The 14,250-nt window shown below is 36.7% G+C and overlaps 2 protein-coding genes across 3 annotated transcripts; both read left to right on the top strand.

Moving 5' to 3' along the window:
* The first annotated feature begins 1,329 nt into the window (after nucleotides 1-1,329).
* Nucleotides 1,330-7,590, top strand: LOC132166676 (iron-sulfur protein required for NADH dehydrogenase, mitochondrial). 2 transcript variants are annotated; one of them, XM_059577537.1, is made up of 8 exons: nucleotides 1,330-1,478; nucleotides 1,555-1,672; nucleotides 2,487-2,609; nucleotides 3,284-3,381; nucleotides 5,128-5,254; nucleotides 5,440-5,525; nucleotides 6,206-6,331; nucleotides 7,042-7,590. In XM_059577537.1, exons 1-8 carry the CDS (start codon nucleotides 1,452-1,454, stop codon nucleotides 7,207-7,209), a joined length of 873 nt encoding a protein of 290 aa, XP_059433520.1. In that variant the 5' UTR covers nucleotides 1,330-1,451; the 3' UTR covers nucleotides 7,210-7,590. The 2 variants fall into 2 exon arrangements, with proteins under 2 accessions (XP_059433520.1, XP_059433519.1); XM_059577536.1 differs by having other exon boundaries at nucleotides 3,281-3,381.
* A 1,240-nt stretch (nucleotides 7,591-8,830) lies between these two features.
* On the top strand, nucleotides 8,831-14,137 carry LOC132166726 (probable fructokinase-1). Its single transcript, XM_059577597.1, has 5 exons — nucleotides 8,831-9,273; nucleotides 10,395-10,645; nucleotides 10,755-11,046; nucleotides 12,599-12,751; nucleotides 13,240-14,137. The coding sequence occupies exons 1-5, from the start codon at nucleotides 8,923-8,925 to the stop codon at nucleotides 13,624-13,626; spliced, it is 1,434 nt and encodes a 477-aa protein (XP_059433580.1). The 5' UTR covers nucleotides 8,831-8,922; the 3' UTR covers nucleotides 13,627-14,137.
* The last annotated feature ends 113 nt before the right edge of the window (nucleotides 14,138-14,250 follow it).

The following is a 14,250-nucleotide window of genomic DNA, read 5'->3' as shown; positions in this document are numbered from 1 at the left end:
ACTACTCTTTTGTTCTGTTTAATTCTCATTATATATTGCTGTATGTTATGCTTTTTAAGTGTCTTGTATCATTTAAGTGTAATCTCAATTTAATGTGTATAAGTTTTAGGGCATTTTTTCTTTGCAAGCCGGTTTTTAAATAATAGTTTTATCTTAAATTTGTATCATTTGGTATGAGTACTTTCGCCACGCATTAAGGAGCTGACTTGACGTCAAGGTTTAACCCTTTTTTTTTTTTTTTTAAGGGAAAGCTATATACTTACCTTGTAATATCCTAAACATAAGCTTTTCAACGCCCTTTTTTAATAAATCAGTTTTTAATAGTCAATTATTCCTAAAGCAAAGTGTAGTGGTATGTTACGATACTTAAAGTACAATCTTAACTATGTGTATATAAGCTCTTGAATACATTTTTCTTGCAAATTAATTTTTAATAGTAAGTTATACACAAGGCTTGTATCATGCCCTTCTATTTGTTATCACGTTGCCAAACTTTAAAAAGTAACAATAGACCCTCTCAAACTACTAAACACTTTTATTTTGCTTTTATGTTAGCATTTTTTGTTGACCTCGATAGAAAATGCATCACTTAACCCAAAAAACCCTAAGCATGGAGAGCTACAATCAAACCATGGGTCTCCCTCTAATTGTTAAAGTACTGATTAAGTGATTAAATTTATCTCTTCCTATCAGCTTAAGTTTTTAGGATAACTTGTAATTTAACATGGTATCAGAGCCAAAGGTTATAAAATCGAACTGTAACTTCGTCAATTCGCTCCTATTTAAATTAAAAAATATTCTACGTATTGGGCCTTACTATTAAAAGGGAGTTTAGTAATTTAACACTAATGTAGGTGTGTAATGAAAAAGTTGAGTTAAATGTGAATTATGTGATGCATTTTTCTTATAAGCAGAAAATGCTACCGAAGGGGGCAAATTGATTTTTTTTTTTGGTGATTTAAGAGACTGATTGTCACATTTTAAAATGTAGTGAGATAATTATAAATCGAGTATTGGCTAAGTATAATTTTCCTTTTCAAATATATTTATTGTTCATTTAGATAAATGATTCAAATTGGTTTAATTTCATATATATTGATATCATGCAAGTGATCTGACATCAACCATGATAATATGGAATCCCACCAAACAAATATTGTAAAAAGATATAATGAAAACTACCAAAAATATGCACTTCTTAGTTAAACGACAACCAATCCCCAGTAATAGACACCGCGCGTCACTTAAACGACGGTCAAGTAATAACTGATATTTCAATTCTCACGCTGAAATGATAGAAATTCTTTCAAAAATGTGTTTTCTTTTAAGAAGCTGCAAGTATCTTTCAAAAACGCTTCGATGTGGGACTTTGGAAAGTCACAACTCAATAAGAAGCTGCAAGTATTTTTCTCAGCTCTTCTGGAGGCTATCATTTGGCTTTGAAGGAATTAATGGAGGGGTTCTTCAGGTCCTTCACTGTAAGTTGCTTTATAATTTTCAAATTTTTGTTGTTGTTGTTGTTGTTGTTGAAAGGATTTGAATGGGCATGTGTAGAGGCTTGGAGGTGTTAGGGGTTACTCTAGCATCAAGAAGGATCTTCAGATTGAAGGGGTTAAGCATGCCATAGCCGTTGCTTCTGGTAAAGGCGGCGTGGGCAAGTCCACCACTGCAGGTACTTTTTTTGTGTTTATTGTTTGTTTTTTTTTTCGTTGAGATTTTTGGGTTTTAAGATATGGGTTATTTGTCAAGATGTTAATATTTAAAGGAGTGAAGATTTTTTTTTAAAAAAATATTTACTGGCATTTGGCCTATTGGGCCGTCCTAAATCTGTATAAATTGGGGTCCTTTGATGTGCTTAGAACAGTCAGACGAAAATTAGATGTTGGAGTTTTGCGGGAGTTGATGACTTTTTGGGTTTTTAATCTTCGGCATTTTGGAAAGTCTAAATTTTGGGGCTCTTGCTGAAGTTACATGTGTTCTGAAAGGAATCAAGTTCAGGGTCTCGGGGGATGGTGATGGCTGCTTAGATTCATGACTCATTGATGACAGTGTTGTATTAGTTTCTTTCTCGGTTTGAGGGTCTGGAAATTGTGCACCAGGGGTGGCTTAACGCTTATATACGAGAGAAGCAGAAGCATTGGTACTTGCGTACATTCAATTTCCCATTTGGAATAAGTAATATCTCACAGTAAACTGCCGAATCTATTTGATGTTGAGTCTATGATGCTTACTATCAATATGAGGTCTGTCTACATCTTTTGCGAGGTGACTGAAAAAGGAGTGGTGGTAGAAAGAACATGGTCAAACTAGCACAGCATATATGTTTTGCATCTTTGTAAATCTGAGTATGAAGTAATGAATTTAAACTTCACAGCCTTTTTTTTTTCTTTGTTTGAATTATTATGTAAACAGGACAGCACACCTACAATTATTTTTCTTCTGGCTCTACTTGTGTTTTGAGCTTATGCATACTGATGGGCTTGCAGTTAACTTGGCCGTTGCACTTGCTAACAAGTTCCACCTGAAGATTGGTTTGCTTGATGCTGATGTGTATGGACCAAATGTTCCTATCATGATGAAGATCAATAGTAAGCCAGAGGTGACTGAAGGTACTTCTTTCTCTTAATATCACCTAAGGTGCTATAGATTTCTTTTTTTTTTTTTTTTTTTGTCGATTTTGGAATGTCATATGAGCAGATAGTGCATATCCACTATGTCAATGCTGTTGAAACAAGTTAGGGATACTGATGGTTGAGTTAGTTTTAGTCATTATAACTGTACGCAATCTTTGTATGTTTCACCAATACAACCTTAACAGTACCTATTTTTTGCTAAAGTGGTCATCACCAAGTAGTTCCAAATTTCATTTTTCTGGAAACGCCTTGGACCATTTGGTTTTTGTAGAAATCAGCTTACATTGGTGTGAAATTACTTTTGTGCTAATATAATTTGTGATAATAAAAGATGGGAGGAACGCATAGTGAAACAGTGGGCTTTGCATTGATGGACAAACAAAATGTGACAGAAGGAATAGATTTTGGAACAAACCACCTTCCACTCAACTATATGACATTTGAACTCATCCCCCACCACATGTTTTCCCATTGCTTTTTTGTTTAATTTGATCATCTAAGCATATTATCCTTATTCTGACTGCATGTTGCCTACCACTATGCCTTTATCTCACTTAGTTCTGGCCTCAATATAAGTAGACACCTTTTCACAGCCTGCTTCTTAATTACTAATCTAGAGATCATTCATTATGTTTGTCTTTCTCTAGCAGATAAGAAAATGGTTCCTCTTGAGAACTATGGAATCAAGTGTATGTCAATGGGATTGCTTGTGGATACAGATGCTGCATTTGTGTGGAGAGGTCCCATGGTATGTCTGCCTAGTTATTATTGCCCTTCTTTTTTGTCCCATCTTGCTTGAAGATGCATTTGTTTCAAATCCTTTTTTTTTTTTTTTTTGTCTTCCAAATGTAGATGCTAATGGTTTGTGCTTTTGCATACTCATTTTGAAGAATTGTCATTGATACTATAATGGATAATATGGCCATAGTGGTTTAATTTGGTATCTTGTTTTGGATACCTCAATTAAACTCTTTCTTTATGCTTATAATGTGTTGGTGTGGGCTGTAAAATAATTTTTGTATGTAGTTGTCATGAATGGTGCACTCTTGTATCCTTCTAAAGGAATTTACTAATCAAAAGAAAAATAACAAGAGGATTAGTAGTGTAGATTTATGAGCAAATTACATGGAACATTTTGTTCTTTTTATCTCCTAAGCATATGTAACTGATTACTAATGAAAACAGTTTTCCATACTCTAGGCAGATGTCAAAAATGTCATCATTATTTGCATTTACATTTTGTCGTTTTAGTGTCACCGGGTAGGAAGGGATGTAAGGGAGACTAACCCTCCCTCTCCTTTCCCAAAATAAGAGAATGGCCTCTTGGTTTGGTAGCTATGGAGCTCACCTCAGGAGACGAGGTTGCTGTGGATTATTTCTTTGGATGCAGGACTTGGATTGGTGTGATGCTGAGCTTGGTGAGGGTTGTGCATGGCTGTTTGATTTTAAAGCTGTACAATGGTGACAGATTGGTGGCACTAGTGTGTTGTGGCACTCAAGGGTTCCCCTTAGCAGCAAGCCTAATCTATCTCCATCCTCCCTCTCATATCTCCATGAAATTCTCATTGAAGAAATGGAGAAGTAACATGTGAAACGTGGCAAAATCTCCAGTTCTATTTTCCCTTCATTTGGACATCAAATAATTTGACATAGATAGTTGAAAAAAGGATCCTTAAAGTTGACCTTTATCTAGTGAGAGAGGATGAGCACTAAACGCATGTGAAACATGGAAGGAAGTAGAAAGGCCAAGGTAAAGATAGTGATAGTGTTAATGTCACTTTATGATGAAGTTGAACTTCCTATTTTCTTCCCCTTGTCTTTTCCCTTCAAGTTGGAAATTATTGTTGGTTAGGTGTTAGCGAGTGGTACAGTAATGGAGTTGGGGCAAAGATAATGATTCAGTCACATCAGAAATAACTTGTCTTCTTAATATTTTTTTTTGATAGGTAATAATCCAATCTTATTAAAAGCGTAAGGCGCCCTTAAGTACACCGGAAAAATACAAAAGGAAAAATGATCCTTTTTTCTACTCTTTTTTTTTTTTTGATTGCGTCAAAATGATCTTCATTTGATATCAGTCATATGGTAATTGGTTAAACAGCTTTTTTATATTATCATGCTGTTTTTTAGTTTTATATGTGAGTTTGAAGTTTTCAAATTTTAACTTTTCACATTTGATTCTAATGACTTTAGTTGTTCATTGGATCTTTATATATAGATTCGTAAGTATGCAAATGATTAGTTATTATGAGAATCCATTTGGCTTGGTTTGGCTTCACACACACACACACACACACACACACACACACACACATATATATATATATATATATATATTTTTTCTTTTTTCTTTTTTTTTGCCCTTTCTTTTTGTCCAGGCAAATGGATTCCCAAAAAGGGGCTGCAACCTAGGAGCTTGAACTTCCAAAGAATCCGCTTCATACAGTTCTTTCATTGCATACTATTCGAAATTGGGTTAACAGATTTCTTGCAGGTAGGGAATGCGATTGGAAAAATGGTCAGAGATGTAAACTGGGGAAATCTTGATATTCTTGTGATAGATATGCCCCCTGGCACTGGTGATGCTCAGATAGCTATTTCTCAATTGCTGCGTTTATCAGGTAGTTGACTAACTTAACAACCTAGCTCTAGAGGCTTTTGGGTCTATTGAATTGGTGGTTGCCTCTAAGTGCAGCTAAAATCAGATGTCATAGTTGTCTGTTGCATTCCTTATACATGCATTGTTGACATATTTCGGTGGGAGTATTTCTTTGATTGTCTTTAACCATTGTTGCTTTGCTGGCAGGTGCACTGATTGTTTCAACTCCTCAGGATGTGGCGTTAATGGATGCTCGTAGAGGAGTTAAAATGTTCTCTAAAGTCCAAGTTCCTGTATGATCATCTCTTGTTCTCTACGTCCTCTTATTTTACTCTCTCTCTCTCTCTCTCTACACCAGGCCCCTGAACTGTTGACATGTTGGACTGTTGTCTAAATTGCTGATTCTTCTGTTTGATGCATTATAATCTGTTTCGATCAAGTTTGAGTGTCCAAGTGGGTGCCCAGTGTCAAAATGCTATGGGTTATGAGATCTCAAGTTCATGTGATTCAAATATGCTAAGATCCTTCTTCATTTGCTGGAACATTCAGTTACTGGTCTAAGTTACAGAGTAACGCTCTTGTTGCAATTTAACGGTTTCTAACATAACATTGTCGTTAGGAAGGTCAATGGTTCAAGTTATGGTTTTATCATTTTAGAGACTTCCTTGTTGCGCATATGTTACTAAGGAATGGCATGAGGCATGATTGCATTATCTCTGATGGAAGGTTGCAGAAACATGCATATATGAACAGTGCATGCACGTAATTTCATGCAACATGGTGCTGCTCTGTATCTGTAAGAGATTGCTAGGAACTGACAACAAACTCTTTTTTACTTATTTCATCATGCATTCCTGCTCATTTGATCGTTTGATTTTTTTTTTCTTTTCCTTGGCAGAGTTTTAAATTAACTTGAAATGAAGTAAAGCCTGTTAACCATCATTTTATATCAAAATTCTGATTGCTGTGTCAGATTTTGGGATTCGTGGAGAACATGAGCTACTTTAAGTGTCCACACTGTGGTGAACCTTCATTCATTTTTGGGAAAGAAGGAACTCGGAAGACAGCTGCCGAATTGGGCTTGGACTTTGTTGGTGAGGTATGTTCTATTTTTTCATAGATGTGCCATAGTAACGTTGACTTTCCGTATGATCCTTTGAACTTGATTCTTCTTGTTTTTTCATTTTTTACTTTTTGAACTTGATTCTTCTTGTTTTGGTGAACCTCAATAAATGCTGTTGCATTGAAACCTTGACCAGGTCAGAACATGCCGCCATTTGGCACCAAATATATCCCCATTGTTAAAAGAAAACCCACCTCCACCTTTTCTCATGCTATCAACATTCTACCAGCGTTTGAAATTCAGGTCAGAACATGCCACCATTTGGCACCAAATATATCCCCATTGTTAAAAGAAAACCCACCTCCACCTTTTCTCATGCAGTCAACTTTCTACCAGCGTTTGAAATTGAATATTAGTGCATCACTTCCAAAGGCAGACAACAAAAAAAGATAGGATAATCGTATTTCTCACAGAATTTAAATTCTTGCTACTAAAGGTAAATGGAAGAAGTTGGATGATCCTGTGACCATTTGGGTTGGAATGAGTGGTAGGAGATTCCAATGTTTTCTTCCTTTCTTGAACTTTATGACAGCTGTATGCATCTTGAGGATGTATTATTACCATGGTTGCTCCATATATATATGTATTTGATGGAATGCAATTTAATGGATGTAGTTGATACTACCTGTGCCTCACTGTAATCATCCGCTAATCTGTTCTAATCAGTTTGCATCTGACTGTTTCAGATACCATTAGAAATAGAAATTAGAAAGGGTGGCGATGAAGGTGTCCCGATAGTAATATCAGCGCCTGATTCTGTCGTCTCCAGAGCATTTGGTGATTTGGCCCAAAATGTTATCAACAGACTTGAAGAATTGTCTAAGGAACAACCCCGTCCGGAGATTTTGCTGTGAAATTGTGTGGTTGACATAAGAAACTAAAAAGCACCTCCTTTACCATGATCTGTTGGCAGTGAAAAGTTTTAGATGATCAAGCTTTTGTAATTTGCCATGGTCCGATGATGGTTTTTATCAATGCCTCTTGAATGCTTTAAAGTGTACAGGAGCAAAAATGCCAGGAAGCCAGTTTTGGTGCACTGCACAGCAAGTTAAAACAGAGCGCACCTGACTTATGTGGAACTGGGAAGTTATCTTGAAAGCTTGGAACCCAGAAGTTTTAAGAATTATGGGAGAGAAGCAATGCATGGATAAGTTGGGGGATAAACATGGGAATAAGTACTCTTTTTTCATATTTTTAGTTCTTTTTATATGGCACTTGATATCGAGTACCGCTTGCATCTTGTGTTGTGTGCTCACACACACACGACAAAAATTAAAGCCCTTAATCCATTAAGGCATGTGTTTGGTCTCTTTGCTTTTTTTTTCATTAGTAGAGTTAATTAAGTACTTAAGATTTTGTTATCTCATTAATGTATAGAACTCATGTTGACTTACTACTCAGGCTATGGTTTTGAATATACATTTTGGTAAAATCTTCTTTTTGGAAGTTTTGGTAGAGAGAGACTCAAAAACAGAATATAAATCTACAAAAGAATGGGTAGGGACCGTAGGGTGTATGGAGATCATGAGAAACGAGAAATGCTTTATACTTCCCCCATTCAAGTTGCTACCCATCTTTCACCATGCAACTTGGATGCCTTTTGTTATCATATCATAGCCATAGACCTATGATGAAGAATATATTCTTAAATGGACGGACAGGGATGCAAGTTGATTCAGACTATGCATCTTATGCATGGACCAGTGTTTCTAATAATACTATTTTCAAAAAAAAATCAGATTAGAACCCAAGCCAAAAGTGGATGGCTATCACAATCATGGTATAGGAAAATTTCCATTTGAAAAAAGCCTTACCTAATAACAAAAGATTCCCTGTCATGCCCACACCTCAACTTGATTGGAGAAAGATTTTTCCAACTGAATCCAATATTCCATTTTAACTTTATATGTTATTACACTTTAAAAGGGAAAATATGAGGTAGGGAGTTGAAATCCGACTTGTACAATAATTTAATTGAAATTACTTCAGACTGGACCTAATAATTATTTGGTAGGATTGAGCTACCCTCCGATTCTTGTAATTACAAGGACTTGCAATTTTAAAGACAATTGAACCACTTAAGTCACGGAAAAGAGTAAAATAAGAAAAATAATTAAAGGGATGGTCATTTAAGGATAAGGTTAGACTAGACCGACCTTAATTATTCCAAAAATGTGATTTACCTTTAACAATTCAAAATAATAAGACGATCAATTCTAAACTCTTTAAAATTTTTTAGAGAAGGTGGTCAATCCCTTCCCGACCCCAAATGAATGGTCGGCCACCATATGAAAATAATATTAGTAAGCCTGTATTATAAAGAGTCCTGCAATTCCTTCAATCTTTGGTTGGTTGGAACTTATGACATGGCTGTGACTAGTCAAAACAGAAGGCCAAAGGCACTCGTCATAAAAAAAAAAAAAAAATTCCCACAGCATTCTAAGTATTTAATATAATATTTATTTAATTCCCGTCTTCACTGGCTTACTCTCTCGTATGGTCTCTGCCTTCCCATTTCTTCTTTACGCTTTCAAGTTTCAAGTCTCATCCTGCCTTCCTTCCTCTGAATGCCTCTCGAATCCCCAGTTCTTTCTTACCATGGACCCTTTCCACACCCAATCCTCACCCGAAACCCTAGGCTGGCTTACCCAGTTTTCCCGCCATCACCGCGCTCCGTCGTATTCAGCTGCAGAGGGGTAGGAATTCAAGACTCGCCGCCCAAACCCGGCACTGGAAACGGCGTTGTACAGCAGGATTGGAAACTGAGGAGCGCCGGAGTCAAAGATAAGGATACGGACGTTGCGACCTTGGGAAATCTGTGCGTGGATATTGTGCTCGGTGTTCCCAAATTGCCCCCCAAAAATCCTCACGATCGCAAGGCTTTTATGGACCGCTTGTCGGCCTCGCCGCCCGATAAGGTTCGGGTTCGAGTTCTGGTTCTCTTTTGTGAATTGAAATGCTTCAACTTTTTTTTTTTTGGGGTGTTTAAAGTTCAAGTTTTGCAGAAAATGTGTGAATGCAGTGTGTGTTCATATTGACCCATTTGATTTTTTGCGTCTCAGAGCCGAATTTGGCTTTTTTTGTTTTTGTTGGGAACAATGCAATTAGAGTACTTTATGGTATTAACTCTTGTTTTCTTTTGGGTTTGAAGAAATTTTCTAATACAAACATTAGCGAGAACTCACTTTGAAAATCAGCTTGCACGGGAGGGTACCAATACCTTATTTATCCATAGTTAAGATTGCACTTAGTTATGTTGGACACTTAAGATCATAATATACCACCATGCTCCGCACCCTAAACATAATACCAAGGCATTTTAATCCAGGTCACCCCTATATGACTCGACCACACACCCCAACCTTGGATCCCATACCAAATGATCAAATTTCAGGTAGGATTTCACCCTTGAAAATGAACTCTATGGTACCTAAGCGCTTATATACTCATGGTTAAAATTACAGTTAAGCCGTTAGGATCATAACATGTTATGAACACAAATTTTCTGATTTAATTTTCTGGGTAATTAGGAAAATGATGTATGGTGATTGGTTGGATTGAATTGATTGATGAAGGAAATTGTAGTAATTAGAATTGATTGAAACTAGAAAATTGGGGAAAATTTAATGAGAATTGTTGCGAGGGCATCCTAGCCTCCAAGAAAAGAACACTGATCAAGGTTCTGGACAATTCCTACAATTACACACATGGGCCCTGTTTTACTAATATGCTACATTCAGTCTAACTCTAACATGGGTCACAGCCCATTTACAACACATAAAATCAATTACAAAATGCACACTTACATTTTCAGGTTTGATATATGAGTGCCTTTTTTTTTTCTTCTTTTGTTTGGCTGAAGTGTGTTTCGACTTTTTAAGCTATTAAATCACGAATAAATGCAAAAGTTTACTGATTTTTGGTAATTTGTATTGAATATTATGAATGATTCCCAGTACTGTTGTTCAGATGCTGTTTGGATATTTTGTATGAAAGGTTGATGACTTTGGACTTTGATTATTTGTTTTTGCATATATAGCAATTCTGGGAAGCTGGTGGTAATTGCAATATGGCTATAGCGGCAGCAAGGCTGGGACTTCGTTGTGTTGCAATTGGTCATGTGGGTAATGAGATTTATGGACAGTTCCTCTTAGATGTTCTTCATGATGAGGGAATTGGTATGGTTGGGATGAGTGAAGATACTGATGTTCTTGATGGTCCCAGTGCCTTTTATGAAACACTTCTTTGCTGGGTTCTAGTTGACCCTTTGCAAAGACATGGTTTTTGCAGGTAAAAATCTTTAATTTTTTGAAAAAGAAAATAAAACTTTCCGGGCTTTTTAGAAGCTCCCTGAAAATGGCCCTTTTCAGTGAATGTATTTGATGATTCTGTTTTTCAGTCGGGCTGATTTTAGTAAGGAGCCTGCGTTCAGTTGGTTGAGAGGACTATCCAAGGAAGTAAAGATGGCTATTAAAAATTCAAAGATCCTGTTCTGTAATGGTTATGGCTTTGATGAGCTTTCCCCCAACTTGATTAATTCAGCTCTGGATTATGCTGTTGAAGTTGGGACATCAGTCTTTTTTGATCCTGGTCCACGTGGAAAGAGTCTTTGCAATGGAACACCTGAAGAACAGAGAGCACTTAGCCAGTTATTGAGGATGAGCGATGTTCTCCTTCTGACTTCCGATGAGGTTTGACTGATAACTTTCCTTAAATGTTACGGAATTACATTTTATTTTTGTTGTTATTGTTTGTTGGTTTATTTGTGTGCTCTTTCCGGTTTGTGTTTATGGTGCCAGGGGCCTCTTGACTTCCAATATTAGGTTATACCAATTGTACTTATTTTTTTTTATTTTTTTTTGACCTATCAAAAAAAAAAAACAATATGCAGTTAGTGCACCATTCTTCTCTCAAGGGCCATTTCTGTTTCTGGTTAGGTTTGCTAAGCTGCTCCTTTGTCATCAATACCTTGATCCGCATTCTTTTGGTTGTTCTCACATCCTTGGAGCAGCTCCAATTTGAAACATATTGAACATTCATTGTGGTGTTGCCACTGGTTTTCTTTATGCACATCTAAACTGCCTCAACTGATTCTCTGTCAGTTTATCACATATAATCCTAAACATTTTTGTTAAGTGCATTTCATGGGCGTGTTAATGGAAGATGGCTGGACCTATATATTGTAACTTCCTATTTGTTTGATTGGTATATATCAATCAGTCAACACCCAAATGCCTAGACACACCTATCCCTATTAAATTGATATCAGCTATGCATTCTCATCAACTATTCAGGATGTTCTACATATACTCTTTCCGCCATTCTATCCCATCCAAAATCATACTTTTTGTAGCCTCCCTATTGAACTATCCTTCTTCGCTACTTCTACCAATGTTATTGAGTGTGATTTGATTGTCAAGCAAATTATTAATGCGGAAGTTGTCAAAATTATCCAAACTAGTCAGAACAATCATTTGGTTATTATTGCCTATGGATTTGTGCAATTGGAGCTAAATTTTGCTGAAAGTGGAATTGATAGTGTTGGGACCAGCATCCGTTTGAAAGGACTCATGCTTATTTCTTCTTCATGGGTCAGAAAGCGTAAGACACTACACATTTTATGGCCATCTTTTGTGTGTTTACACTTCATTGACATACATTTCCGTTTGAGTAGAGTCTGAGATGCTGTGGAAACATGAAATATCATGCAAATTATGGGATGTGGTATGGCTAACAACAGTTGGAATGATGCATGCTGTCCACAATAGAATGGGTGGTGGGGATTGGGTCATTTGGATCAGTTGTTCAGAACACAATGAGCTAGTTCAAGAATACACCCTATAATTCAATTGAACTAAGTATTTCCCTTAGGAGCCTATTCTTTCTAAGTACTTGGGAACAGGACTGGCTATACCCACAGGACATCTTATTATTAGTGAGGTAGCTCATGACTGATTGATTTCTAGTTCCATAGATGGACTGATTGTATATTAATGATTTGTCTATGCAATGAGTACCAAAAGTTCACATTGCAAAGTTGATATTAAGAATATAAAGGTACGCTAACCTTGAAGGAATTATTGATTCACTTTGATGAGCAATTAGGTATGATGTAGCACAAAGATGCTCTCCTTATTTCTTTGGATTTCCTCATTGGTTTTGGTATAGACACGAAACTCTGTTTGTGTATTGCTTGCTAGATTTTTTTCTTACCCTAATCCACTTATGTTAATGATTTGCCAGGCCGAAGCATTGACTGGCATAAAACATCCAATATTAGCAGGGCAGGAGTTGCTCAAGAAAGGATTGCGCACAAAATGGGTGATTGTTAAGATGGGATCGAGGGGTTCAATTCTAATAACTATGTCAAGTATATCTTGTGCTGCTGCATTCAAGGTATTAATCTATAATCCCAGCTTGGTTTCTTATAATGTTTCCATGAGTTCCTTTTGCACTTTTGATACCATGATGTTGATAATTGTTGTTGAAAGTTTTTGCTCACAATAACAGCATCTAGTTTGGGATTAATAATGGCACTCAAGTTTGTTCTTCATGTTCAATTTAAACCAAATATTGTACCTGTTTCTTGCTGTTGCACAATAGTGGCAGCCTTTTGTGCCAAATCATGTTAAAATTGTTATAACAAATAACATAAAACCCAATAGTTTGACTTGCAGTGAATACGAGTCTCTGCTATATTTTGTATTAAACCTATTATGTAAACTGATAGGCTACAACTGATTTTCTTCCAATAATGTGAAAAAGTCTATGTCCCTCAACTCGGTTGGAGTCCATTATTCTAACCTGTCTGAACTCCTTGTCCATCTTCCTTTCTTGCCTAATGTGAAATGAAAGATGTAAGTCATATTCTACAATGTGATCAGGTGAATGTCATTGACACTGTTGGGTGCGGAGATAGTTTTGTGGCAGCTATTGCATTTGGTTTTATTCACAATATGCCCATGGTTAGTTCATTAGCAGTCGCAAATGCAGTGGGTGCTGCAACCGCAATGGGTTGTGGTGCAGGTAGGAGTGTAGCAACCTTGGAGAAGGTAATAGAAATCTTAAAGGTGGCAAACCTCAATGAGGATGATAAATTTTGGAATGAACTGCTTGCTGAAAATTTGAGTGCTCAAGAAATTACATTTCTCTCAAAATTTGTAATAAATGGAAACAAGAAGCAGCTGAAACATATTGCGCTACAGAAGGTGGTCTCTGAACTGCTGCCTAAGCTTGAATCTTCACGTACAGAGGGAAAAGTTCGGTCTTGACAGATTAAGAAAAAAGTGTAGCTTTTCAGCGAAGGACTTGATTTTTTAGGAACAAAGTCATTCTCTCGGTTCTACTGGGTTTGGTTGCCTCCAAAAACTATACTGCCATGCAATGAGGCCTCTGGCTGGGACAATAAACACAGATTGGATTCGTCTTGGCTCAAGGAGTTAGCATGGTTGCACTGCCTATGTGTTTTGTTTTTTCAGTGCAGATGTTGGGTGATTGTATTGCTTTATAGTTTTAGCAGCAGTGCTTTGGCATGCCTGAGAGCTTTACATCTGAGTTGGGTTTCTGCAAGCGGCTTCTTCATGCATTTGTGAAGATGTTCCTTTTTTTGACCATTGAAACAAGGATACTTGCGGAGCAGGTACCAAAATCTCCTTGAGTAATATCGGTATTGTAATGTGATTTTTCCTGATCAATAGCATAGAGGAAACAATTCTTACCTTTACGGTAGTAAACTTCTGAAATTGAATGCCAATAAGAGTCACCATGTAAATGATTTCCTGAGGGGTCCTGAATTCATCATAACTTGTTCAGCAAACATCCTTTTTATTCAGTATCTTTATCCATCAGTACCAATTAGTTGCGATTGAATGGTCAGATTTTTCTGAAAACTAATC

The sequence above is a fragment of the Corylus avellana genome, chromosome ca11 (genome assembly GCF_901000735.1).
Source record: "Corylus avellana chromosome ca11, CavTom2PMs-1.0".
Classification (NCBI taxonomy): domain Eukaryota; kingdom Viridiplantae; phylum Streptophyta; class Magnoliopsida; order Fagales; family Betulaceae; genus Corylus; species Corylus avellana.
Note: the sequence above shows the minus strand (reverse complement) of the source record. Positions and strands in the feature narration are given on the sequence as shown.